The 25,429-nt window shown below is 43.0% G+C and overlaps 1 protein-coding gene across 3 annotated transcripts in view; it reads right to left on the bottom strand.

Annotated features, from left to right (window-relative positions):
- Positions 1-25,429, bottom strand: part of LOC139559838 (kin of IRRE-like protein 1) — a 95,989-nt gene that overhangs the window by 22,007 nt on the left and 48,553 nt on the right. For 2 of the 3 annotated variants that reach the window (XM_071376211.1, XM_071376210.1), the window contains exons 2-6: positions 22,584-22,733; positions 15,630-15,779; positions 13,959-14,116; positions 6,860-7,010; positions 6,641-6,746 (exon numbers count right to left, since the gene is read on the bottom strand). In XM_071376211.1, coding sequence (XP_071232312.1) covers positions 6,641-6,746; positions 6,860-7,010; positions 13,959-14,116; positions 15,630-15,779; positions 22,584-22,733 — 715 coding nt within the window. The remainder of the gene's footprint in view (positions 1-6,640; positions 6,747-6,859; positions 7,011-13,958; positions 14,117-15,629; positions 15,780-22,583; positions 22,734-25,429) is intronic. The other variant, XM_071376212.1, reaches the window with a different exon arrangement.

The raw sequence follows: 25,429 nt of genomic DNA, 5'->3' as shown, positions 1-25,429 counted from the left end.
TAATGATGATCCACGCTTCTTTGAAAATATATATAATAATTTATCAACCCTACAAGCAACACAAGACTGTATTGTTATGGTGGGAAATTATAATACCGTTTAAAATACCTCTATAGACCGTAAAGGAAAACAGACTACAAACTAATCACCCTCATGCACTTAAGGAAATCATGAATGTCATGGATATATTAGTGGATATATGGAGGCTTAAATACCCTGACCTAGTGAGATATACATGGTGAAGGCTTAATTAAGCTAGTCGTCTTGATTACTTTCTTATGTCATTCTCTTATGTCATTCTCTATGTCATTCTCTTATGTCATTCGGTCGGACCACCACATAATTAGCATATATATTACTCTTACATAATTTCCAAGTGGGTGAGGACATTGGAAATTTAATCAAAGCCTACTGGATCATAACTTGTTTTTAACTAGGACAGAAGAATTTATAACTGACTTTTTCCGACATAACATACACCACTGTTCAAAAGTTTGGGGTCACTTAGAAATTTCCTTGTTTTTGAAAGAAAAGCAAAAAAAAATGTAAATTAAAATAACATCAAATTGATCAGAAATACAGTGTTAATGTTGTAAATGACTGTTGAAGCTGGAAACTGCAGATTTTTATTGGAATATCTACATAGGTGTACAGATGCCCATTATCAGCAACCATCCCTCCTGTGTTCCAATGGCACGTTGTGTTAGCTAATTTATCATTTTAAAAAGGCTAAATGATCATTAGAAAACCCTTTTGCAATTATGTTAGCAAAGCTGAAAACTGTTGTCCTGATTAAAAAGCAATAAAACTGGCCTTCTTTAGACTAGTTGAGTATCTGGAGCATCAGCATTTGTGGGTTCGATTACAGGCTCAAAATGGCCAGAAACAAAGAACTTTCTTCTGAAACTCGTCAGTCTATTCTTGTTCTGAGAAATTAAGGCTATTCCATGCGAGAAATTGCCAAGAAACTGAAGATCTGGTACAACGCTGAGTACTACTCCCTTCACAGAACAGCGCAAACTGGATCTAACCAGAATAGAAAGAGGAGTGGGAGGCCCTGGTGCACAACTGAGCAAGAGGACAAGTACATTAGAGTGTCCAGTTTGAGAAACAGACGCCTCACAAGTCCTCAACTGGCAGCTTCATTAAATAGTACCCGCAAAACATCAGTCTCAATGTCAACAGTGAAGAGGCGACTCCGGGATGCTGGCCTTCTAGGCAGATTTGCAAAGAAAAAGCCCTATCTCAGACTGACCAATAAAAATACAAGTTTAAGATGGGCAAAAGAACACAGACACTGGACAGAGGAACTCAACTCTACAGTTGATCGCTAGTTTTGGTCTCAAATAATCACGACTGTGAAGAGCGTTTAACTAAAATAAGTGGAGAGTCAGGAGGAGAGCGACCTGTTTAAATTATATGAGCAAAAAATATTCCATTTTATTTGGAATGGCAAGCCAGACAAAATTAAAGGGCTTATTGTCTCCCCCAATGTTTAAGAATGGCCTTTTCCCTTTATTCAGATTACAACCGCTCACTTTTGGTTATTTGAAAACAAAATAATCTCCAAAATATGGTAAATGACTGTAGTTAATACATTCATTCAGTACATTTGAATACAAAAGTAGCCATCCATCTACCCATTATGGGCAATTAGCAGAACAATAGACTCTTGCCAAGAAGGAGGGTAAGGGGGAGAATTGTATCGTCAATGTCTCAAGCCAAAACGTCTTGATGGCCTTCACCAGTTCATCTTTGCTTGTACTGTAGGCTTGGCAGAGTTACGGATGAATGTTTTCAGTTGAAGCCAAACAAGTTCGATCGGGTTTAAAGTCGGCAGACCTACAAAAATATTTTTTAGATATACTGTAGGCCTACCGTCTGTGTTATAGGTATTTATTTTTAATTAACCTTTATTTTACTACATAAAGGTCTACTTACTCTTCTGGCGTCTTGACCCAGTTTATGCCCTCATTTGCAATGCAAACCCAGGCAGCAGTGTGTTTTGGTCCGAGCAGACCCTTTTCCGGCTTACAGACAGTTTTCTTCAAGCCAGCTTCTTTCTATGGTGCTACCCGTTCCAGGGTTAGGACTGTAAACACCAGAGAACTTGAAAATGAGTCGGAGCTGAGAGGTTTCAGTGCGTTACCTTTAAAAAAATGTATATAGCCTATCAATGTGTAGGCATACTGTTGTAATAAAATCGATATTGTGTACTAAAAACACAAATGTGTTTTTTCAGAGCATAGAACCATGCCAACAACCATCCGTGGAGATCAATGGGCAAAGGGCTGGACAATTTTTTTTATATACAGTTGAAGTTGGAAGTTTACAAACACTTAGGTTGGAGTCATTCAAACTCGTTTTTCAACCACTCCACAAGTTTCTTGTGAACAAACTATAGTTTTGGCAAGTCTGTTAGCACAGCTACTTTGTGCATGACCCAAGTAATTATTCCAACAATTTTTTACAGACAGATTATGTCACTTATAATTCACTGTATCACAATTCCAGTGGGGCAGAAGTTTAAATGCACTGAGTTGACTGTGCCTTTAAACAGCTTGGAAAATTCCAGAAAATGATGTCATGGCTTTAGAAGCTTCTGATGGGCTAATTAACATAATTTGAGTCAATTGGAGATGTACCTGTGGATGTATTTCGAAGCCTACCTTAAAACTCAGTGCCTCTTTGCTTGACATCATGGGAAAATCAAAAGAAATCAACCAAGACCTCAGAAAACAAATTGTAGACCTCCACAAGTCTGGTTCATCCTTGGGAGCAATTTCCAAATGCCTGAAGGTACCACATTCATCTGTATAAACAATAGTACGCAAGTATAAACACTATGGGACCACGCAGCCGTCATACCGCTCAGGAAGGAGACGCGTTCTGTCTCCTAGAGATGAATGTACTTTGGTGTGAAAAGTGAAAGTCAATCCCAGAACAACAGCAAAGGACCTTGTGAAGATGCTGGAGGAAACAGGTACAAAAGTATCTATTTCCACAGTAAAACAAGTCCTATATCGACATAACCTGAAAGGCCGATTGGCAAGGAAGAAGCCACTGCTCCAAAACCGCCATAAAAAAGCCAGACTACGGTTTGCAACTGCACATGGGGACAAAGATCGTACTTTTTGGATAGATATCCTCTGGTCTGATGAAACAAAAAATAGAACTGTTTGGCCATCATGAGCATCGTTATGTTTTGAAGAAAAAGGGCGAGGCTTGCAAGCCGAAGAACACCATCCCAACCGTGAAGCACGGGGGTGGCAGCATCATGTTGTGGGGGGGGGGGGGGGGGGGCTTTGCTGCAGAAAGGACTGGTGCACTTCACAAAATAGATGGCTTCATGAGGTAGAAAAATGATGTTGATATATTGAAGCAACACTCCAGACATCAGTCAGGAAGTTAAAGCTTGGTCGCAAATGGGTCTTCCAAATGGACAATGACCCCAAATGGACAATGACCCCAAGCATATAGTTGTGGCAAAATGGCTTAAGGACAACAAAGTCAAGGTATTGGAGTGGCCATCACAAAGCCCTGACCTCAATTCCATTGAACATTTTTGGGCAGAACTGAAAAAGCTTGTGCGAGCAAGGAGGCCTACAAACCTAACTCAGTAACACCAGCTCTGTCTGGAGGAATGGGCCAAAATTCACCCAACTTATTGTGGGACGCTTGTGGAAGGCTACCTGAAGCGTTTGACCCAAGTTAAACAATTTAAAGGCAATGCTACCAAATACTAATTGAGTGTATGTAAACTTCTGACCCACTGGGAATGCGATGAAAGAAGTAAAAGCGGAAATAAATCATTCTCTCTACTATTATTCTGACATTTCACATTCTTAAAATAAAGTGGTGATCTTAACTGACCTAAAAAAGGGAATTTTTACTAGGATTAAATGTCAGGAATTGTGAAAAACTGAGTTTAATGTATTTGGCTAAGGTGTATGTAAACTTCCGACTGTAAATATTGGTCATATTGGTCATGGCTCCCGAATTGCGCAGCGGTCTAAGGCACTGCATCTCAGTGCAAGAGGCATCACTACAGTCCCTGGTTCAAATCCAGTCTGTATCACATCCGGCCGTGATTGGGAGTCCCATAGGGTGGCGCACAATTGGCCCAGCGTCATCTGGGTTTTGCCTGGGTAGGCCGTCATTGTAAATAAGAATTTGTTCTTAACTGACTTGCCTAGTTAAATAAAGGTATACATAAATAAAGGTATAAAAAAAAATATATATATATAGTCTTACAGAGCCTTTCCATAAGTTCACTCAAGTTTATTCAACTGTTCTATGACTGTGATTAGAGCGATGTTGATATTGTGCTGTGATGCCAGCAGATTCCAGACTGCCTTTGCCGATCGCCCATCATCTTCAACCATCAGTGAGTCAATGGCTTGAATAGTCTCGCTGGAAATTGAATACAATGTAAAAATGTAATTAATGACCGGCAGGGTCAAATAATATTTATTTATTTATTTCACCTTCATTTATCAACATAAACATAAATATAAACAGTGGTTATAGAGGGTGCAACCGGTCAGCACCTTAGGAGTACATTTCAGTTGGCTTTTCATAGCCGAGCATTCAGAGGTCAAGACAGCAAGTGCGAGAGTGTCACGCCCTGGCCTTAGTTATCTTTGTTTTCTGTATTATTTTAGTTAGGTCAGGGTGTGACATGGGGGATGTCTGTGTGTATTTGTCTCGTCTTGGGTGGTTGTATTGTATAGGGGGTTTTGTAGAGTGTATGGGGTTGTGTTCAGTGATGGTGTTTAGGAAAGTCTATGGTTGCCTGGTTTGGTTCTCAATCAGAGACAGCTGTTTATTGTTGTCTCTGATTGGGAGCCATATTTAAGGCAGCCATAGGCATTAGGCTGTTGTGGGTAATTGTCTATGTCTAAACGTTAGTAGCTTGTGTGTGCACTTTCGTTTTGTAGCTTCACGGTCGTTTGTTGTTTTGTTAGTTTGTAAAGTGTTTCGTTTCATGTTCATCTTCTTCGTATAATAAAAAGAGGATGTATTTATATCACGCTGCGCCTTGGTCCACTCTTCCTCATCAAGACGATCGTGAGAGAGAGAGAGGATATCAAAACACACACAGTAACGCCTGTTAATGAGTTCCGAGAGCCGATCTGTTATCCAACGATTCGTTTAATAGCCCGGCTACTGTAGGTGTGAAAATGTGTATGTAGAGGGGTAACTTTCTTCACCATTTTGTACAATTGTGTGATTAGCCTACCAGTTGGTGTAACTGTAATGTTAATTCTCTTGAGAGGAATTTTGCTCTTCACTATCACAATATTATAAACTTTCAAAAGCATTCATGAATTAAATCGCTTTAGCCGACATGTTGCGGTTCATCTGATGAAGGATTGACTCGATCTATAAGCCCAGGACGATAGTAAAACGGGCAGACACAGTACAAGTAAGGGAATACATATACTGTATATAACCGTAGAAAATGGTTGCAGGTCGGAGGGCCATCAAATAAGTGCAGATCGGAGGGCCATCAAGCGAAACAGACCAATGAAGCACGGTGGGAGTATCTATCTCTCTGGGGACTGGGTAGGGTAGGGCCCACGCCCTCCACTTCTCCCTTCCCTCGGCGCGGGGTTCTGGGCCGGGAGGTTGGCTTCGGCTCTCGCTCGGTTCCCCGCTTCTCCATGACGCATGGGTTGCGCCCGACCAGTTCCATCCCCCCTTTCAACGTTAGGCACGGCCGCAAGGCGCACCCCCTTTCCCCGTTAGGCGCGGCTGCGTCCGAAGGGGATCGGGGGATGCTGGTGAACCGGGACTTCCCGCCTCCATCTCAAATATCAAGGTGCACATGGGCCTATTTATATAATGAATATGAATTCGGGGGACAGAAATTATTAAATATTAAAGCATTAGACCTCTCACTAAAGGCGTCAGTCATACAAAAGTTATACTTAAATCCAAACTGGTTCTTTCGCAAATTAATAAGAATGTCTCACCCCATGTTCAAGAATGGCTTTTCCCCTTTATACAGATTACAACCGCTCACTTTCGGTTATTTGAAAACAAAATCATCTCGAAGATATAGTTGGTTGCAAATTCAGTTTAATCCACCAGATAAGACAGAACAAATAATACAACAAATATTGTGGTTAAACTCAAATATACTAATTGATAAAAAAAAACAGAATTTTAAATAGGACTGGTGGAGTTGTCACACATGCATCTAACACAGATATATGGAAATGTCTATGTGTGTAACAACGGGATGGTTCATGTGATCTGAATGGTTACCATGACCTAAATCTTGAAATAAAGGCTAATGAAGGCACCTAATTGTAGCTTACTGAAAGTCCCAAAGTCATACAATTGTTATAATAGGATTTGAAGCAATAGCCTATACGCGTGTTGTCAACTATTTCACCACCGTTTCACGCTGCTCTGAGACAAACACGGAGACTGGTCTTGGTAACTCGATCAGATTTTTATTTTCACTGAATCTCCATTTGGGTATTGGTTAGACTACAATTAGGGTGTGGAAATGGTAGGATTATTTCGCTCTTAGTACTGTAGCCTACTCCCGACCGGTCACGTTGTACAGCGCCATATTTGGCGGTGGGGGTGGAAGTGGCCACACACACACACACAGACTACTACTGACCGGATACCCATGATGGGAGGGTTGGCAGTGGCCTGGCAGGTGAAGATGACTCTCTCTCCCTCCAGGACAGACCGAGGCTCCATGGATAGGGTCACCTTGGGGGGGTCTGCAGGAGGGAGGGAGGGAGGGAGGGAGGGAGGGAGGGAGGGAGGGAGATTCAATAATCTTGAAACACATTCACACATACACACAGACATACACACATACAAACACACTTACGGTGCACGTTGAGGGTGACGGTGGTGCGTTTTCCCATTGGAACAGCCTTGTTGCTGGCCACACAGGTGAAGTTGTGTCCCGTGTCTTTGTCCTCTGGGATGATGGGCAGGAAGCTCCTTGTCGTCACCCTCTTTCTGTCTGGGAGAACCTCCTGGGGTGGGGGGTTCGAGGAGGGACGGGGGGGCGTGGTCGATGAGGTAGAGAGAGAAAGAGTGAGAGAGAGAGAGTCAAAACAGGAACATTTTACATTTGGCTAGAAATTATTAAGGAAATGATCTCAACACAGAAAAATGTCCTCATGTGCGCTACCTATATCCTCCCAATAGAATCCACATATTTTAACAATGACAGCTTCTCCATCCTAGAGGGGGAGATCAATAATTTCCAGGCCAAGGGACATGTACTAGTCTGGCGACCTAAATGCCAGAACTGAACAAGAACCTGATACTCTCAGCACACAGTGGACAAACACCTACCTGGAGGTGACAGTATAACCTCCCAAATATGCCCCCCTAGACACAACTATGACAAAAAAAAACTACAGAATGGGTCACAACTCCTGCAGCTCTGTCGTACACTACTATGTACAGGAGACTCCTATGGTAGGTACACCTACAGCTCATCCCTTGGCAGTAGTTCTGTAGATTACTTTATCACTGATCTCAACCCCGAGTGGCGCAGCATTCTAAGGCACTCCATCTCAGTGCTAGAGGCGTCACTACAGACCCTGGTTCGATTCCAGGCTGCATCACAACCGGCCGTGATTGGGAGTCCCATAGGGAGGTGCACAATTGTCCCAGCATCGTCCGGTTTAGGGTTTGGCCCGGGGTAGGACCATCATTGTAAATAACAATTTGTTCTTAACTGTCTTGCCTAGTTAAATAAAGGTTAATAAATAATAATGTATAATGTAAAACAACCTTGAGTCTCTCAGAGCGTTCACAGTCAGCCCACTAACATCCCTATCAGATCATAGCAAAATCACAGCACCTGAACAGAGCAATACTCATGAGGCATCAAAGCCAAAGGAACTGCACAATACTAAGAAATGCTATAGATAGAAGGAATTAGGCACTAACAAATTCAATCCCTTTTAGACAATCCCCCCTAAACAGTATATTTGACCTTTCAGCTTCCCTATCAAATCAAAACATGTCAAGCAGACAACCTAAGAAAATGAAAAACAATGACAAATGGTTTGATGAAGAATGAAAAAACCCAAAGAAAGAAATTGAGAAACCTATCCAATTAAAAACATAGAGACCCAGAGAACCTGAGTCTATGCCTTCACTATGGTGAATAACTAAAACTATACAGAAATACACTACGGAAAAAGAAGGAACAGCACGTCAGAAATCAGCTCAATGTAATTGAAGAATCCATAGAATCTAACCACTTCTGGGAAAATTGTAACACACAAAACAAACAACAACACGAAGAGTTATCTATCCAAAACGGTGATGTATGGATAAACCACTTCTGCAATCTTTTTGGCTCTATAACAAAGAACAAACAGCAAAAACATATACATGATAAACAAAAATGTTAGAATCCACTGTTAAAGACTACCAGAATGCACTGGATTCTCTAAATTACATTGAATGAACTAAAGGACAAAATACAAACACTCCAACCCAAAAAGGCCTGTGTGGTTGATGGTATCCTAAATCAATTGATAAAATATAAAGACCACAAATTCCAATTGGCTATACTTAAACTCTTTAACACCATCCTTAGCTCTGGCATCTTCCCCAATATTTGGAACCAAGGACTGATCACCCCAATCCACAAAAGTGGAGACAAATTGTACCCCAATAACTACCATGGGATATGCGTCAACAGCAACCTTGGGAACATCCTCTGCATTATCATTAACAGCAGACTCGCATATTTCCTCAGTAAATCAATGTACTGAGCAAATGTCAAATTGGCTTTTTATCAAATTACCTTATGACAGACCACGTATTCACCCTGTATGCCCTAATTGACAAACAAACAAACCAAAACAAAGGCAAAGTATTCTCAGGATTTGTTGATTTCAAAGGTTTTGACTCAATTTGGCATAAGGATCTGCTATACAAATTGATGGAAAGCGGTGTTGGGGGAAAACATAAAACATAATAAAATCCATGTACACAAACAACAAGTGTGTGGTTAAAATGAGCAAAAATCACACACATTTCTTTCCACAAGGCTGTGGGGTGAGACCTGGATGCATCTTAAGCCCCACCCCCTTCAACATATATATCAACAAATTAGCGGGGGCACTAGAACAGTCTGCAGCACCCAGTCTCACCCTACGAGAATCTTAAGTCAAATCTCTTCTGTTTGCTGATGATCTGGTGCTTCTGTCCCCAACCAAGGAGGGACTACAGCAGCACCTAGATCTTCTGCACAGATTCTGTCAGACCTGGGGCCTGACAGTAAATCACAGTAAGACAAAAATAATGGTTTTCCAAAAAAGGTCCAGTTGCCAGGACCAGAAATACAAATTCCATCTCGATGCTGTTGCCCTAGAGCACACAAAAAACTATGACTGCCGAACAATTAATCAAATGGCCACCCGGACTATTTGCATTGACACCCATAGTCACTTTACCCCTACCTACATACAGTGGGGAGAACAAGTATTTGATACACTGCCGATTTTGCAGATTTTCCTACTTACAAAGCATGTAGAGGTCTGTAATTTTTATCATAGGTACACTTCAACTGTGAGAGACGGAATCTAAAACAAAAATCCCGAAAATCACATTGTATGATTTTTAAGTAATTAATTAGCATTTTATTGCATGACATAAGTATTTGATACATCAGAAAAGCAGAACTTAATATTTGGTACAGAATCCTTTGTTTGCAATTACAGAGATCATACGTTTCCTGTAGTTCTTGACCAGGTTTGCACACACTGCAGCAGGGATTTTGGCCCACTCCTCCATACAGACCTTCTCCAGATCCTTCAGGTTTCGGGGCTGTCGCTGGGCAATACGGACTTTCAGCTCCCTCCAAAGATTTTCTATTGGGTTCAGGTCTGGAGACTGGCTAGGCCACTCCAGGACCTTGAGATACTTCTTACGGAGCCACTCCTTAGTTGCCCTGGCTATGTGTTTCGGGTCGTTGTCATGCTGGAAGACCCAGCCACGACCCATCATCAATGCTCTTACTGAGGGAAGGAGGTTGTTGGCTAAGATCTCGCAATACATGGCCCCATCCATCCTCCCCTCAATACGGTGCAGTCGTCCTGTCCCCTTTGCAGAAAAGCATCCCCAAAGAATGATGTTTCCACCTCCATGCTTCACGGTTGGGATGGTGTTCTTGGGGTTGTACTCATCCTTCTTCTTCCTCCAAACACGGCGAGTGGAGTTTAGACCAAAAAGCTCTATTTTTGAATCATCAGACCACATGACCTTCTCCCATTCCTCCTCTGGATCATCCAGATGGTCATTGGCAAACTTCAGACGGGCCTGGACATGCGCCTGCTTGAGCAGGGGGACCTTGTGTGCGCTGCAGGATTTTAATCCATGACGGCGTAGTGTGTTACTAATGGTTTTCTTTGAGACTGTGGTCCCAGCTCTCTTCAGGTCATTGACCAGGTCCTGCCGTGTAGTTCTGGGCTGATCCCTCACCTTCCTCATGATCATTGATGCCCCACGAGGTGAGATCTTGCATGGAGCCCCAGACCGAGGGTGATTGACCATCATCTTGAACTTCTTCTATTTTCTTCTATTTTCTAATAATTGCACCAACAGTTGTTGCCTTCTCACCAAGCTGCTTGCCTATTGTCCTGTAGCCCATCCCAGCCTTGTGCAGGTCTACAATTTTATCCCTGATGTCCTTACACAGCTCTCTGGTCTTGGCCATTGTGGAGAGGTTGGAGTCTGTTTGATTGAGTGTGTGGACAGGTGTCTTTTATACAGGTAACGAGTTCAAACAGGTGCAGTTAATACAGGTAATGAGTGGAGAACAGGAGGGCTTCTTAAAGAAAAACTAACAGGTCTGTGAGAGCCGGAATTCTTACTGGTTGGTAGGTGATCAAATACTTATGTCATGCAATAAAATGCAAATGAATTACTTAAAAATCATACAATGTGATTTTCTGGATTTTTGTTTTAGATTCCGTCTCTCACAGTTGAAGTGTACCTATGATAAAAATTACAGACCTCTACATGCTTTGTAAGTAGGAAAACCTGCAAAATCGGCAGTGTATCAAATACTTGTTCTCCCCACTGTATATAAATTACCTCGACTAACCTGTACCCCAGCACATTGACTCGGTACCGGTACCCCCTGTATATAGCCTCATTACTGTTATTTTATTGTGTTACTTTTAAGGTCTACACCTGCTGTATTCGGCGCATGTGACATAACATTTGATTTGAAACTATACATACCTTGGCCTAGACATCAGCGCCACAGGTAACTTCCACAAAGCTGTGAAAGAGCTGAGAGACAAGGCAAGAAGGGCCTTCTATTCCATCAAACTAACATAAAATTCGACAAACCAATTAGGATCTGGCAAAAAAAATACTTGAATCAGTAAAAGAACCCATTGCCCTTTATGGTTGTGAGGTCTGGGGTCTGCTCACCGCTCATTAAATGGGACAAACACCAAATTGAGACAGCAGAATTAGGCCGACACCCGCTAATTATCAAAATCCAGAAAATAGCTGTTAAATTCTACAACCACCTAAAACCACCGAAAGGTTACCAAACCTTTCATAACAAAGCCATCATCTACAGAGTGATGAACCTGCAGTTGATGGTCCTGGGGCTCTGTTCACAAACACACACAGACCCCACAGAGCTCCAGGACAGCAACACAATTAGACCCAACCAAATCGTGAGAAAACAAAAAGACACATTGGAAAGAATTAACAAAAAAACTGAGCAAACTAGAATGCTATTTGGCCCTAAACAGAGAATACACTATGGCAGAATACCTAACCACTGTGACTGACCAAAAATTAAAGAAAGATATATGTATTCAGTGAGCATTGCCTTGCTATTGAGAAAGGTCGCCGTAGGCAGACCTGGCTCTCAAAAGAAGACAGGCTATGTGCACACTGCCCACAAAATTAGGTGGAAACTGAGCTGTACTTCCTAACCTCCTTCCAAATGTATGACCATAGAGACACATATTACACAGACCCACAAAGAATTCGAAAACAAATCCAATTTTGATTAACTCCCATATCTATTGGGTGAAATACCACAGTGTGCAATCACAGCAGCAAGATGTGTGACCTGTTGCCACAAGAAAAGGGCAACCAGTGAAGAACAAACAGACTCATATTAAACATCTCTAGTCCAAAATTAAATCTAGAATCGGCTTCCTATTTCGCAACAAAGCCTCCTTCACTCATGCTGCCAAACATACCCTCGTAAAACTGACCATCCTACCGATCCTCGACTTCGGTGATGTCCTTTACAAAATAGCCTCCAACACTCTGGCGGTGCTCTCACTCTAGTGGTAGCATGAGACGGAGTCTACAACCCACACAAGTGGCTCAGGTAGTGCAGCTCATCCAGGATGGCACATCAATGCGAGCTGTGGCAAGAAGGTTTGCTGTGTCTGTCAGCGTAGTGTCCAGAGCATGGAAGCGCTACCAGGAGACAGGCCAGTACATCAGGAGACGTGGAGGAGGCCGTAGGAGGGCAACAACCCTGCTGGAGGTCATTTGCAGGGCTCTGGCAGTGCTCCTCCTTGCACAAAGGCGGAGGTAGCGGTCCTGCTGCTGGGTTGTTGCCCTCCTATGGCCTCCTCCACGTCTCCTGATGTACTGGCCTGTCTCCTGGTAGCGCCTCCATGCTCTGGACACTGCGCTGACAGACACAGCAAACCTTCTTGCCACAGCTCGCATTGATGTGCCATCCTGGATGAGCTGCACTACCTGAGCCACTTGTGTGGGTTGTAGACTCCGTCTCATGCTACCACTAGAGTGAGAGCACCGCCAGCATTCAAAAGTGACCAAAACATCAGCCAGGAAGCATAGGAACTGAGAAGTGGTCTGTGGTCACCACCTGCAGAATCACTCCTTTATTGGGGGTGTCTTGCTAATTGCCTATAATTTCCACCTTGTGTCTATTCCATTTGCACAACAGCATGTGAAATTTATTGTCAATCAGTGTTGCTTCCTAAGTGGACAGTTTGATTTCACAGAAGTGTGATTGACTTGGAGTTACATTGTGTTGTTTAAGTGTTCCCTTTATTTTTTTGAGCAGTGTATATCACTCCAGTGTTAATTTGCTCAATTGTAATTACTTCGCTACTATGGCCTATTTATTGCCTTACCTCCCTTATCCTACCTCATTTGCACACGCTGTATATAGACTTTTTTTATTGTGTTATTGACTGTATGTTTGTTTATTCCATGTGTAACTCTGTTTTGTTGTTTGTGTCGCACTGCTTTGCTTTATCTTGGCCAGGTCGCAGTTGTAAACGAGAACTTGTTCTCAACTGGCCTACCTGGTTAAATAAAGGTGAAATATAAAAAATATAAAAAATTATTGTAAATACAATCTATATCTATGTTTATTTATTTTCTCTTTTGTACTTGAGCTATTTGCACATCATTACAACACTGTATATAGACATAATATGACATTTGAAATGTCTTTATTCTTTTGGAATATTTTTGTTAGTGTAATGTCTAATATAAATTTGTATTGTTTATGTCACTTTTGTTTATTATCTACTTCACTTACTTTGGAAATGTTAGCATATGTTTCCCATGCCAATAAAGCCTTTAAATTGAAATTGAATTGAGAGAGAGAGAGAGAGAGAGAGAGAGAGAGAGAGAGAGAGAGAGAGAGAGAGAGAGAGAGAGAGAGAGAGAGAGAGAGAGAGAGAGAGAGAGAGAGAGAGAGAGAGAGAGAGAGAGAGAGAGAGAGAGAGAGAGAGAGAGAGAGAGAGAGAGAGAGATAAAGAGAGAGAGAGAGATAAAGAGAGAGATAAAGAGAGAGATAGAGAGATAAAGAGAGAGAGAAAATGGAAAAAAAGAAAGAGGAGGACAGGGTGGAGCCAACTAAAGGTGTATTTAGTGACACAATATGGCAATATGCATGGGTGTTCATGCCGCTGTGTCTGTATGTAACTCACGGTGGTGCTGAAGGCTCCCTCCAGGGCCACCCCGTCCCGTTTCCACTCGATGATGCCCAGTGGCTTGGCCCCATGGCACACACAGCTCAGGTTATAGGAGACATTGGCTCTCAGCAGGATCTCTGGAAAGCCCTCGATCACTGGGTCATCGGGAGGGACTGTAGGGCAACACACGCAGTGTACTAGACAAACACACTGCAGAGTATGTGAGCGGAGTTGAGCAGTTGTAAATTCACATCCTTTCCAACCGCTTCGCTAAAAACCGTTCCGCGCTCAAAGAAAAAAGAAACTGCTGCTCCAAATTCCCTCCATTCATTAAAATCACAATTTAACCAACACCTATCTATTTTTTGTGACTACCTGGGCCTACCATGTTGTTTTGAAGTATTGAAACCAAACCATATGATTTGAATAAAAATAATTTTAATCAACATGAAAAGGTCAATGTAAGAATAGCACATCATTTCAAATTGGCTACATGTCATATTAAACAGCATATAAACACTCTAAATAGGTCAGGAGCCAGACAGGGAGTTGAAATAATATAGCCTAAATAATTCATTTTAATTATTTCAAGGCTATAGCCTACAAAGAAATAGATAGCATTTGCGAGTGCGACACACTAGGCTGGTAGTGAGTCAGGGACATTAAGTGCTCAGCACGTAAACAACATTTTGTTGTATTAAATCATTATAGTCTATAAATTGCGCATTACTTCGAATGAAAAAAAAAATGTAAATGCCTTATTTGGCTTTGTCTACAGTGCCTTTGAATACATTTTTAGAAACACCAGTTTGACCAGAGTCTGTGGCTTCAGGCTCATGCGATGGTGCCTGGAGAGACAGGCCAGCAGCAGAGAATATCCTCTCCACACTTGCAAAGCCATTGGGGATCCTAAACACCCTTATGGCCACTGTTGCCAGGCTGGGCAGAGATTGAGTTGTTTTTTTATTTTTCTATAGCTAGTCCTAAAGGTTTTTAGGCAAAATAACCCAATCAAAAGGAATGCTTGAAAGTTGCAATATGCCAGTCCTATTGGGCCAAAATCTATTATGGCCTATTGTATAGATAATAGAACAAAAACGAATGAACACTTTAAGAGATCAGTTTTTTGGTTTATAAATACTTTGCTACAATGACACAATTATCTACCCACCTCGTTCCTTTCTTTTAGCATGTGCACATAAAAGGTAGGTTACACCATCATGCTCTCGGGATAAGTGTCTTTTCAGATTCCACAATAATTCTTTAGTTGTGGACATTACATCACAGCACTCCCTCTCTTGCTCTTGGTCCTCATCTTTGTAAGTCACCTTAATGTTGCACCTGTGTGTTTTATATCAGATTCTTTATGAAAATATTTAGCAAACTCCATAACAGTAGCTAAATAAAGTAGACTACAAATGCATGCTGGGCCGGGCATGCCCTGAGCTCGTGAAATGACGCTCCGGCCTTTGGGAATCTCGCTCTATGCTCCAGTCAAATTGGATAGGCTCCGCTCCAGCTCCGATCACATACTCTGCTGTACACACACTGCACTGAACACACACACAGTCACACACTGCTCTGGACACACACACACTCTTCACTGGACACACACACACACAATCTGCTTATACAGTCCACACTGCACTGGACACACACATTCCTGACAGACAGATAGACACTCACTGAGGACGGTGAGTTTGGCTCTCCGGGAGCGTAGGGCAGCCTCTGTGGCCTGGCACTCATACAGGGAGTCATCGGTCAGCTCTGCCGCAGAGATCTCCAGGTTATACTGGCCCACGTCTATCACCCGCAGCACACGGTACCTGGGCCAGGCTGAGCGAGAGAGAGGGTCAGACACATCCCAGCAAACATGTCCACAATGGCATGATGTGAGCCCAATGCGGGCTAAAATATTGGCCCCACATAGGCTTCCCACATTGGGCGAACATGCCTTTGCTCATCGGCTCCACATTAAACCCCAAGGCATTTGCCCAGTGTGGCCCAGTGTGGGAAGCCCATAACTGGTGATGTCAGCCCTCACTTTGCCTGAAATAAGCCCATCTTTTTACCACAAACATGCCCACATTGGCACGACATAGGCCCGATGCGGACTAAAATTTTGGCCCCACGTAGGCTGCTCTAATTAGGCCGATGCGCCTTCACTCATTGGTTCCACATTGGCCCCATGGCAGATGGCCCCCAGAGCAGCCCTCACTTTGCCTGAAATAAGCCCATCCTTTTAGATCGACCGCGAGTTACATTGTATCAGAAAGACAACAAAGTTGTTACTATCATATACAGTTGAAGTCGGAAGTTTACATACACCTTAGCCAAATACATTTAAACTCAGTTTTTCACAATTCCAAACATTTAACCCTAGTAAAAATTCTCTGTCTTAGGCCAGTTAGGATCACCACTTTATTTTAAGAATGTGAAATGTCAGAATAATAGTAGAGAGAATTATATATTTCAGCTTTTATTTCTTTCATCACATTCCCAGTGGGTCAGAAGATTACATACACTCAATTAGTATTTGGTAGCATTGCCTTTAAATTGTTTAACTTGGGTCAAACGTTTCGGGTAGCCTTCCACAAGCGTCCCACAATAAGTTGGGTGAATTTTGGCCCATTCGTCCTGACAGAGCTGGTGTAACTGAGTCAGGTTTGTAGGCCTCCTTGCTCGCACACGCCTTTTCAGTTCTGCCCACAAATATTCTATAGGATTGAGGTCAGGGCTTTGTGATGGCCACTCCAATAACTTGACTTTGTTGTCCTTAAGCCATTTTTGCCACAACTTTGGAAGTATGCTTGGGGTCATTGTCCATTTGGATGACCCATTTGCGACCAAGCTTTAACTTCCTGACAGATGTCTTGAGATGTTGTTTCAATAAATCCACATAATTCCCCTCATGATGCCATCTATTTTGTGAAGTGCACCAATCCCTCCTGCAGCAAAGCCCCCCCACAACATGATGCTGCCACCCCCGTGCTTCACGGTTGGGATGGTGTTCTTCGGCTTGCAAGCATCCCCCTTTTTCCTCCAAACATAACGATGGTCATTATGGCCAAACAGTTCTGCTTTTGTTTCATCAGACCAGAGGACATTTCTCCAAAATGTACGAAAATGTGCAGTTGCAAACCGTAGTCTGGCTTTTTTATTGCGGTTTTGGAGCAGTGGCTTCTTCCTTGCTGAGCGGCCTTTCAGGCTATTTTGACATAGGACTCGTTTTACTTTGGATATAGGTACTTTTGTACCTGTTTCTCCAGCATCTTCACAAGGTCCTTTGCTGTTGTTCTAGGATTGATTTGCACTTTTTGCACCAAAGTACGTTCATCTCTAGGAAACAGAAGGCGTCTCCTTCCTGAGCGGTATGACGGCTGCGTGGTCCCATGGTGTTTATACTTGCGTACTATTGTTTGTACAGATGAGGTCTTGGCTGATTTCTTTTGATTTTCCCATGATGTCAAGCAAAGAGGCACTGAGTTTGAAGGTAGGCCTTGAAATACATCCACAGGTACACCTCCAATTGACTCAAATTATGTCAACTGGCCTATCAGAAGCTTCTAAAGCCATAACACCATTTTCAGGAATTTTCCAAGCAGTTTAAATGCACAGTCAACTTAGTGTATGTAAACTTCTGCCCCACTGGAATTGTGATACAGTGAATTATAAGTGAAATAATCTGTCTGTAAACAATTGTTGGAAAAATTACTTGTGTCATGCACAAAGTAGATGTCCTAACCGACTTGCCAAAACTATAGTTTGTTAACAAGAAATTTGTGTAGTGGTTGAAAAACGAGCTTAATGACCTCAACCTAAGTGTATGTAAACTTCCGACTTCAACTGTAAGTGTATGTAAACTTCCAACTTCAACTGTACATATTTTTACCAGAGAAACTTAAAATTTTATCTTATATCAAATTCTCTTACCTTAGTCTTTTTACAGACAATATACATTTTTTGTTGACATCACACAACAAATCACTTAAACAGTAACTTAACAACATGAATTGGGGTACATGAACCACGCCCGCAAATATTCAAATGATCCCCGGCCTCTACAGTATAAGATAGCTGGGCATGGTGTGGGATTGCCCGTGCTGGGCTTTGGTAAGGCTACCCCAAGTTGGGCTTGATGTGGGCTAGCCTGTGTGGGCTAGGCTGTGTGGGCTAGCCCCTGCCCGCCTTGCTCACAAAATATCCACATGGGGCCAAGTTTGCTGGGATGTACACAAACAGTGCATTCGGAAAGTATACAGACCCCTTGACTTTTTCCCCAAAAAAATTACGTTACAGCCTTAATCTAAAATGTATTAAATACTCCCCCCCCCCCCTCATCAATCTACACACAATACCCGATAAAGGCCGAGCAAAAACAGGTTTTTAGAAATTATTGCAAAAAAAAATAAAAAAAATACGGAAATATCACATTCACATAACTATTCAGACCCTTACTCAGTACTTTGTTGAAGCACCTTTGGCAGTGATTACGGACCCAGGTCTTCTTGGGCTGACGCTACAAGTTTGGCACACCTGTATTTGGGGAGTTTCTCCCATTCTTTTCTGCAGATCCTCTCAAGCTCGGTCAGGTTGGATGGGGAGCATTGCTGCACAGCTTTTGCTGCACAGTCTCTCCAGAGATGTTCGATCGGGTTCAAGTCTGGGCTCTGGCTGGGCCACTCAAGGACATTCAGAGACCTGTCCTGAAGCCAGTCCTGCGTTGTCTTGGCTGTGTGCTTAGGGTTGTTGTCCTGTTGCAAGGTGTACCTTTGTCCCAGTCTGAGGTCCTGAGTGCTCTAGAGCAGGTTTTCATAAAGGATCTCTCTGTACTTTGCTCTCAGTACTTTGCTCTGTTCATCCTAGGTTTCCTCCAGGTTTCCTCATAAAGGCCTGATTGGTGGAGTGCTGCAGAGATGGTTGTCCTTCTGGAAGATTCTCCCTTCTCCACAGAGTAACTCTAGAGCTGTCAGAGTAACCATGGGGTTCTTGGTCACCTCCCTGACCAAGGCCCTTGTCCCCCGATGTCTCAGTTTGGCCCGGGCAGCCAGCTCTAGGAATAGTCTTGGTGGGTCCAAACTTCTTCCATTTAAGAATGATGGAGGCCACTTTGGCCTTGGGGACCTTCAATGCTGCAGAAATGTTTTGTCCCCTTCCCCAAATCTGTGCCTCGACACAATCCTGTCCCGGAGCTCTGCGGACAATTCCTTCGACATCATGATCGATGATCAATGGAAACAGGATACACCTGAGCTCAATTTCTAGTCTCATAGCAAAGGGTCGTAAAACTTATGTAAATAAGATATTTCTGTATTTTATGTTTTATACATGAGCAAAAAATGTGAAAAGCCGCTTTTCGCTTTGTCATTATTGGGTATTGTGTGTAGATTGCTGAGTTTAAAATGATTTTTAAAATACATTTTAGGATAAGGCTGTAACGTAACAAAATGTGGAAAAAGTCAAGGGGTCTGAATACTTTCCGCACACAGTACCTAGGACCAGCTGGAAGAGAGAGAAAGAGAGAGAGAGAGAGTGAGAGCGAGTGAGAGAAAGACATGTACCCGCATCACACAGTACCTAGGACCAGCTGGAAGAGAGAGAAAGAGAGAGAGAGAGACATGTACCCGCATCACACAGTACCAAGGACAGGCTGGAAGAGAGCGAGAAAGAGAGACAGAGAGAGTGAGAGAGAGAGACGTACCCACAGCACACCCGCTGAGACACAGAGGGAGACAGAAAGTCGGATAGACGTACACACACATACACACAGATAGATACATGTACACACACACACACACAACACACACACAGACAGTGTCAGACAGAGTCACATACACATACAGTATGCATACAGTGTACATACAGTGAGGGAAAAAAGTATTTGATCCCCTGCTGATTTTGTACGTTTGCCCACTGACAAAGAAATGATCAGTCTATAATTTTAATGGTAGGTTTATTTGAACAGTGAGAGACAGAATATCAACAAAAAAATCCAGAAAAACGCATGTCAAAAATGTTATGAATTGATTTGCATTTTAATGAGGGAAATAAGTATTTGACCCCTCTGCAAAACATGACTTAGTACTTGGTGGCAAAACCCTTGTTGGCAATCACAGAGGTCAGACGTTTCTTGTAGTTGGCCACCAGGTTTGCACACATCTCAGGAGGGATTTTGTCCCACTCCTCTTTGCAGATCTTCTTCAAGTCATTAAGGTTTCGAGGCTGACGTTTGGCAACTCGAACCTTCAGCTCCCTCCACAGATTTTCTATGGGATTTAGGTCTGGAGACTGGCTAGGCCACTCCAGGACCTTAATGTGCTTCTTCTTGAGCCACTCCTTTGTTGCCTTGGCCGTGTGTTTTGGGTCATTGTCATGCTGGAATACCCATCCACGACCCATTTTCAATACCCTGGCTGAGGGAAGGAGGTTTTCACCCAAGATTTGACGGTACATGGCCCCGTCCATCGTCCCTTTGATGCGGTGAAGTTGTCCTGTCCCTTTAGCAGAAAAACACCCCCAAAGCATAATGTTTCCACCTCCATGTTTGACGGTGGGGATGGTTTCTTGGGGTCATAGGCAGCATTCCTCCTCCTCCAAACACGGCAAGTTGGGTTGATGCCAAAGAACTCCATTTTGGTCTCATCTGACCACAACACGTTCACCCAGTTGTCCTCTGAATCATTCAGATGTTCATTGGCAAACTTCAGACGGGCATGTATATGTGCTTTCTTGAGCAGGGGGACCTTGCGGGCGCTGCAGGATTTCAGTCCTTCACGGCATAGTGTGTTACCAATTGTTTTCTTGATGACTATGGTCCCAGCTGCCTTGAGATCATTGACAAGATCCTCCTGTGTAGTTCTGGGCTGATTCCTCACCGTTCTCATGATCATTGCAACTCCACGAGGTGAGATCTTGCATGGAGCCCCAGGCTGAGGGAGATTGACAGTTCTTTTGTGTTTCTTCCATTTGCGAATAATCACAGAAACTGTTGTCACCTTCTCACCAAGCTGCTTGGCGATGGTCTTGTAGCCAATTCCAGCCTTGTGTAGGTCTACAATCTTGTCCCTGACATCCTTGGAGAGCTCTTTGGTCTTGGCCATGGTGGAGAGTTTGGAATCTGATTGATTGATTGCTTCTGTGGACAGGTATCTTTTATACAGGTAAGAAACTGAGATTAGGAGCACTCCCTTTAAGAGTGTGCTCCTAATCTCCGTTCGTTACCTGTATGAAAGACACCTGGGAGCCAGAAGTCTTTTTTGATTGAGAAGGGGTCAAATACTTATTTCCCTCATTAAAATGCAAATCAATTTATAACATTTTTGACATGCATTTTTCTGGATATTTTTGTTGTTATTCTGTCTCTCACTGTTCAAATAAACCTACCATTAAAATTATAGACTGATAATTTCTTTGTCAGTGGGCAAACGTACAAAATCAGCAGGGGATCAAATACTTTTTTCCCTCACTGTACACCCACAGCTTACGGTACCTAGGCCCGGGGGGGGGGGGGGGGGAGAGAGAGAGAGAGAGAGAGAGAGAGAGAGAGAGAGAGAGAGAGAGAGAGAGAGAGAGAGAGAGAGAGAGAGAGAGAGAGAGAGAGAGAGAGAGAGAGAGAGAGGCAGAGTCAGACACGTACCAGTCGTACACACATTTACATACCGTAGAATATAAATATATTCAAATGTAGACCTATGAAAATAGTGGCATACCATGAATCTCAGAGATTGAACACACATTTGGAATTCAAACGCGTAGACAGACAAACACAATGCAAAACTGACTCAATGGACTTTTCTCAATGAGGTAAAAAGCCGTTCTCTCCGCGCCTCCTCCCTGCCGCCTCCGCTCGCTTCCCTCTGATGTTTTCAAAAGGAGGAGAAGATGGGAGGAGAGGAGTCGATAAAATATAATTGAGAAAAGGACAATATCTCATCACACCATGCATGGTGTGTTCCATCCACTCGGGGGCAGAGCAGGAGTCTAGAAGCACCCCCGAATTATGACATCATCGATTTGGATTCTGAAGGGGACAAAAGTATTGGTCCAGATTACATCATCTTTGCCTGCCTCCACCTACCAGCAGCATAGCAACCAGCAGAACCAGCAGCATAGCAACCACCAGAGAGGTGAACACCAAGGGGCACAATGAAGCAGCGCAGGTGTGCATGAATCAGAGGATCAGTGTGTGTTTGTGCGTGCTTGAGTGTGCATGTGAGCATAAACGCATATACGGTATGTCTGCTTTCATCTTCTTCATGTGCGTCTCTGTGTATGACACTGCACTGCTATGCTCCATTTTGAATCTGGGGAGGACAGACAGACAGACAGACAGACAGACAGAGACAGAGACAGAGACAGAGACAGAGACAGAGACAGAGACAGACAGACAGACAGACAGACAGACAGACAGACAGACAGACAGACAGACAGACAGACAGACAGACAGAGACAGACAGACAGACAGACAGACAGACAGACAGACAGACAGACAGACAGACAGACAGACAGACAGAAGCTTCTGACCTTAATTGAACCTGTGAATCAAACTGAGATGAACACGCACACCACATTTCAGATAATTACCTTTGGGTTAAGTGTGCGTGTGTGCATCCTTTTGTATGTATGTGTGTATGCTCTCACCCCTGAGGCCCTCTCCGATGCCCAGTGCGAGTCCATCCTTGGTCCACTGTACGATTCCGGTGTAGTTGTAGACGACACAGGACATGACTACTCTCTCTCCCAAAACAACAGACTGGTCCGCTGGCTCCTGTGAGAACCTCGCTGTCCACACTGTCACAGAGACAAACACACTGTCAGGGAGAAGGTATACTGTAGGTGTACGTGGCGCTTATTTGAGAGAAAGTATCAAATAAACACAGAAACATATAGCTACAGTACACAAGATCAAACATGTTCACACACAAACAACAGCAGGTGGACAACCAAAGTCTCTCTCTCTCTCTCTCTCTCTCTCTCTGAGAGGACATGACTAGCGAGAGAGAGAGTGAGAGAGAGAGAAGGAGAGAGAGAGAGAGAGAGAGAGAGAGAGAGAGAGAGAGAGAGAGAGAGAGAGAGAGAGAGAGAGAGAGAGAGAGAGAGAGAGAGAGAGAGAGAGAGAGAGAGAGAGAGAGAGAGAGTGAGAGAAGGAGAGAGAGAGAGAGAGAGAGAAGGAGAGAGAGAGAGAGTGAGAGCAGGAGAGAAAGAGAGACAAAAGTAAAATGTCTACTGTTTGCTGATGATCTGGTGCGTCTGTCCCCATCCAAGGACAGGCCTACAGCAGCACCTAGATCTTCTGCAAAGATTCTGTCAGACCAGGGCCCTGACAGTATATCTCAGTAAGGCAAAAATAATTGTGTTCCAAAAAAGGTCCAGTTGCCAGGACCACAAATACAGTGTCAATTTTGACACTATACATACTGTACCTCGGCCTAAACATCAGCACCACAGGTAAACTTCCACAAAGCTGTGAACGATATGAGAGACAAGGCAAGAAGGGTATTCTATGCCATCAAAAGGAACATAAAATTCGACATCCCAATTAGAATCTGGCTAAAAATACTTGAATCAGTTATAGAACCCATTGCCCTTTGTGGTTGTGAGGTCTGGGTTCTGCTCACCAACTAAGAATTCACAAAATGGGACAAACACCAAATTGAGACTTTGCATGTAGAATTCTGCAATAACATCCTCTGTGTACAACGTAAAAGATCAACTGATACATGTAGAGCAGAATTAGGCCACTAATTATCCAAATCCAGGAAGGAGACGTTAAATTCTACAACCATCTAAAAGGAAGATATTCCCAAACAAAGCCATCACCTACAGAGAGATTAACCAAGAGAAGAGCCCCTAAAAGCAAGCTATTCCTGGGGCTCTGTTCACAAACACAAACAGACCCCACAGAGCCCCAGGACAGCAACACAATTAGACCCAACCAAGTCACGAGAAAACAAAAAAGATAATTACTTGACACATTGGAAAGATTTTCATATAAACTGAGAAAACTAGAATGCTATTTGGCCCTTAACAGAGAGTCCACAGTGGCAGAATACTTGACCACTATGACTGACCCTAAATTAAGGAAAGCTTTAACTATGTACAGACTCAGTGAGCATTGCCTTACTCTCAAGAGAAGACAGGCTGTGCACACTGCCCACAAAATTAGGTGGAAACTGAGCTGCACTTCCTAACCTCCTGCCGAATGTATGACCATATTATAGACACATATTTCTTCAATACACAGACCCACAAAGAATTCTAAACAAAATCCAATTTTGATCTATTGGGTGAAATACCAGTGTGCCATCACAGCAGCAAGATTTGCGACCTGTTGCCACGAGAAAAGGGCAACCAGTGAAGAACAAACACCATTGCAAATACAACCTATATTTGTGTTTATTCATTTTCCCTTTTGTACTTGAACTATTTGCGCATCATAAAGAAAAACACGGTACATAGTTGGACATTTTTAAACCTTTGAAACTTTTGTGAGTGCAATGTTCACTGTACATTTTCTATTGTTTATTTCACAACATATGTTTCCATGAGAGAGAGAGAGAGAGAGAGAGAGAGAGAGAGAGAGTCATGCTCAACATGAGCTCCTGATATATTTGATTTTTTTTTGGTTTTTAGAATGAGATAAACACTCTAATCGAAGAAGAATTCCAGACAAGAAGTAATGAACAACAACTCTATACATTCAGAATAGAAAAAAAAAAATAACTTTGCGCCTCAAGTTAAGAAGTTTTGAGTCTAGCTAGCTAGCTACACATCAAAGACCTAGCCAGAAGAAACGAGCTAGAACAAACCTAGCAAGGGCAGTTAATACAACTACATCAAACGACCAAACTGAGTGAGTAAACCAAAAAGGAGCACGGACTAACTGTAAACATATCTTCAGTTTTTTGTGTGAGGATTTTTCACTATTTTTGCTGATTTTTGAAAGTAGCGCGAACAGCAGACAAACAAATCGGTTGCCATGGCAACGGAGCAGCAGAACAGCGCAGCAGCAGCGGTAGTAGCAGAGCGCACAGATACCATGTCCCCACTCCCCCTCAGCGCAGAATCCATTCTCTACCCAAAAAAGGCCAAAAATGACACAATGAGGAAAACTTTTAAACAGAAACTACTAGAGGAGAGGCCAGAAACCCTTTTTGCAGACCTCTACAAAAACGGTGACGTGAGTAATCTCATCTTCCTCACTGACCAGCCAAATGCATGGCGCTCAGCAGTCTGCTCTCACTACCCATGCATAAAGAAAGAGGGAATCTGTAATGGGTGGAAGCTGAAAATCAAAGAGACAGACGACCCTGACAGCACCATGATAACAATCAACCTCTACAAGACTGGAACTGTCATGGTGCAAGGTAACATTAGGCTGTTTGAAACAGACTTTCAGACCATTAAGGAGAGAGCGGAGAGAGAAAAGGACACCACCAGTGACATGCCCTCCCACAAGAGAAACTCCACCAGCACCACCCTCACCC

The sequence above is a fragment of the Salvelinus alpinus genome, chromosome 30, assembly GCF_045679555.1.
Source record: "Salvelinus alpinus chromosome 30, SLU_Salpinus.1, whole genome shotgun sequence".
Classification (NCBI taxonomy): domain Eukaryota; kingdom Metazoa; phylum Chordata; class Actinopteri; order Salmoniformes; family Salmonidae; genus Salvelinus; species Salvelinus alpinus.
Note: the sequence above shows the minus strand (reverse complement) of the source record. Positions and strands in the feature narration are given on the sequence as shown.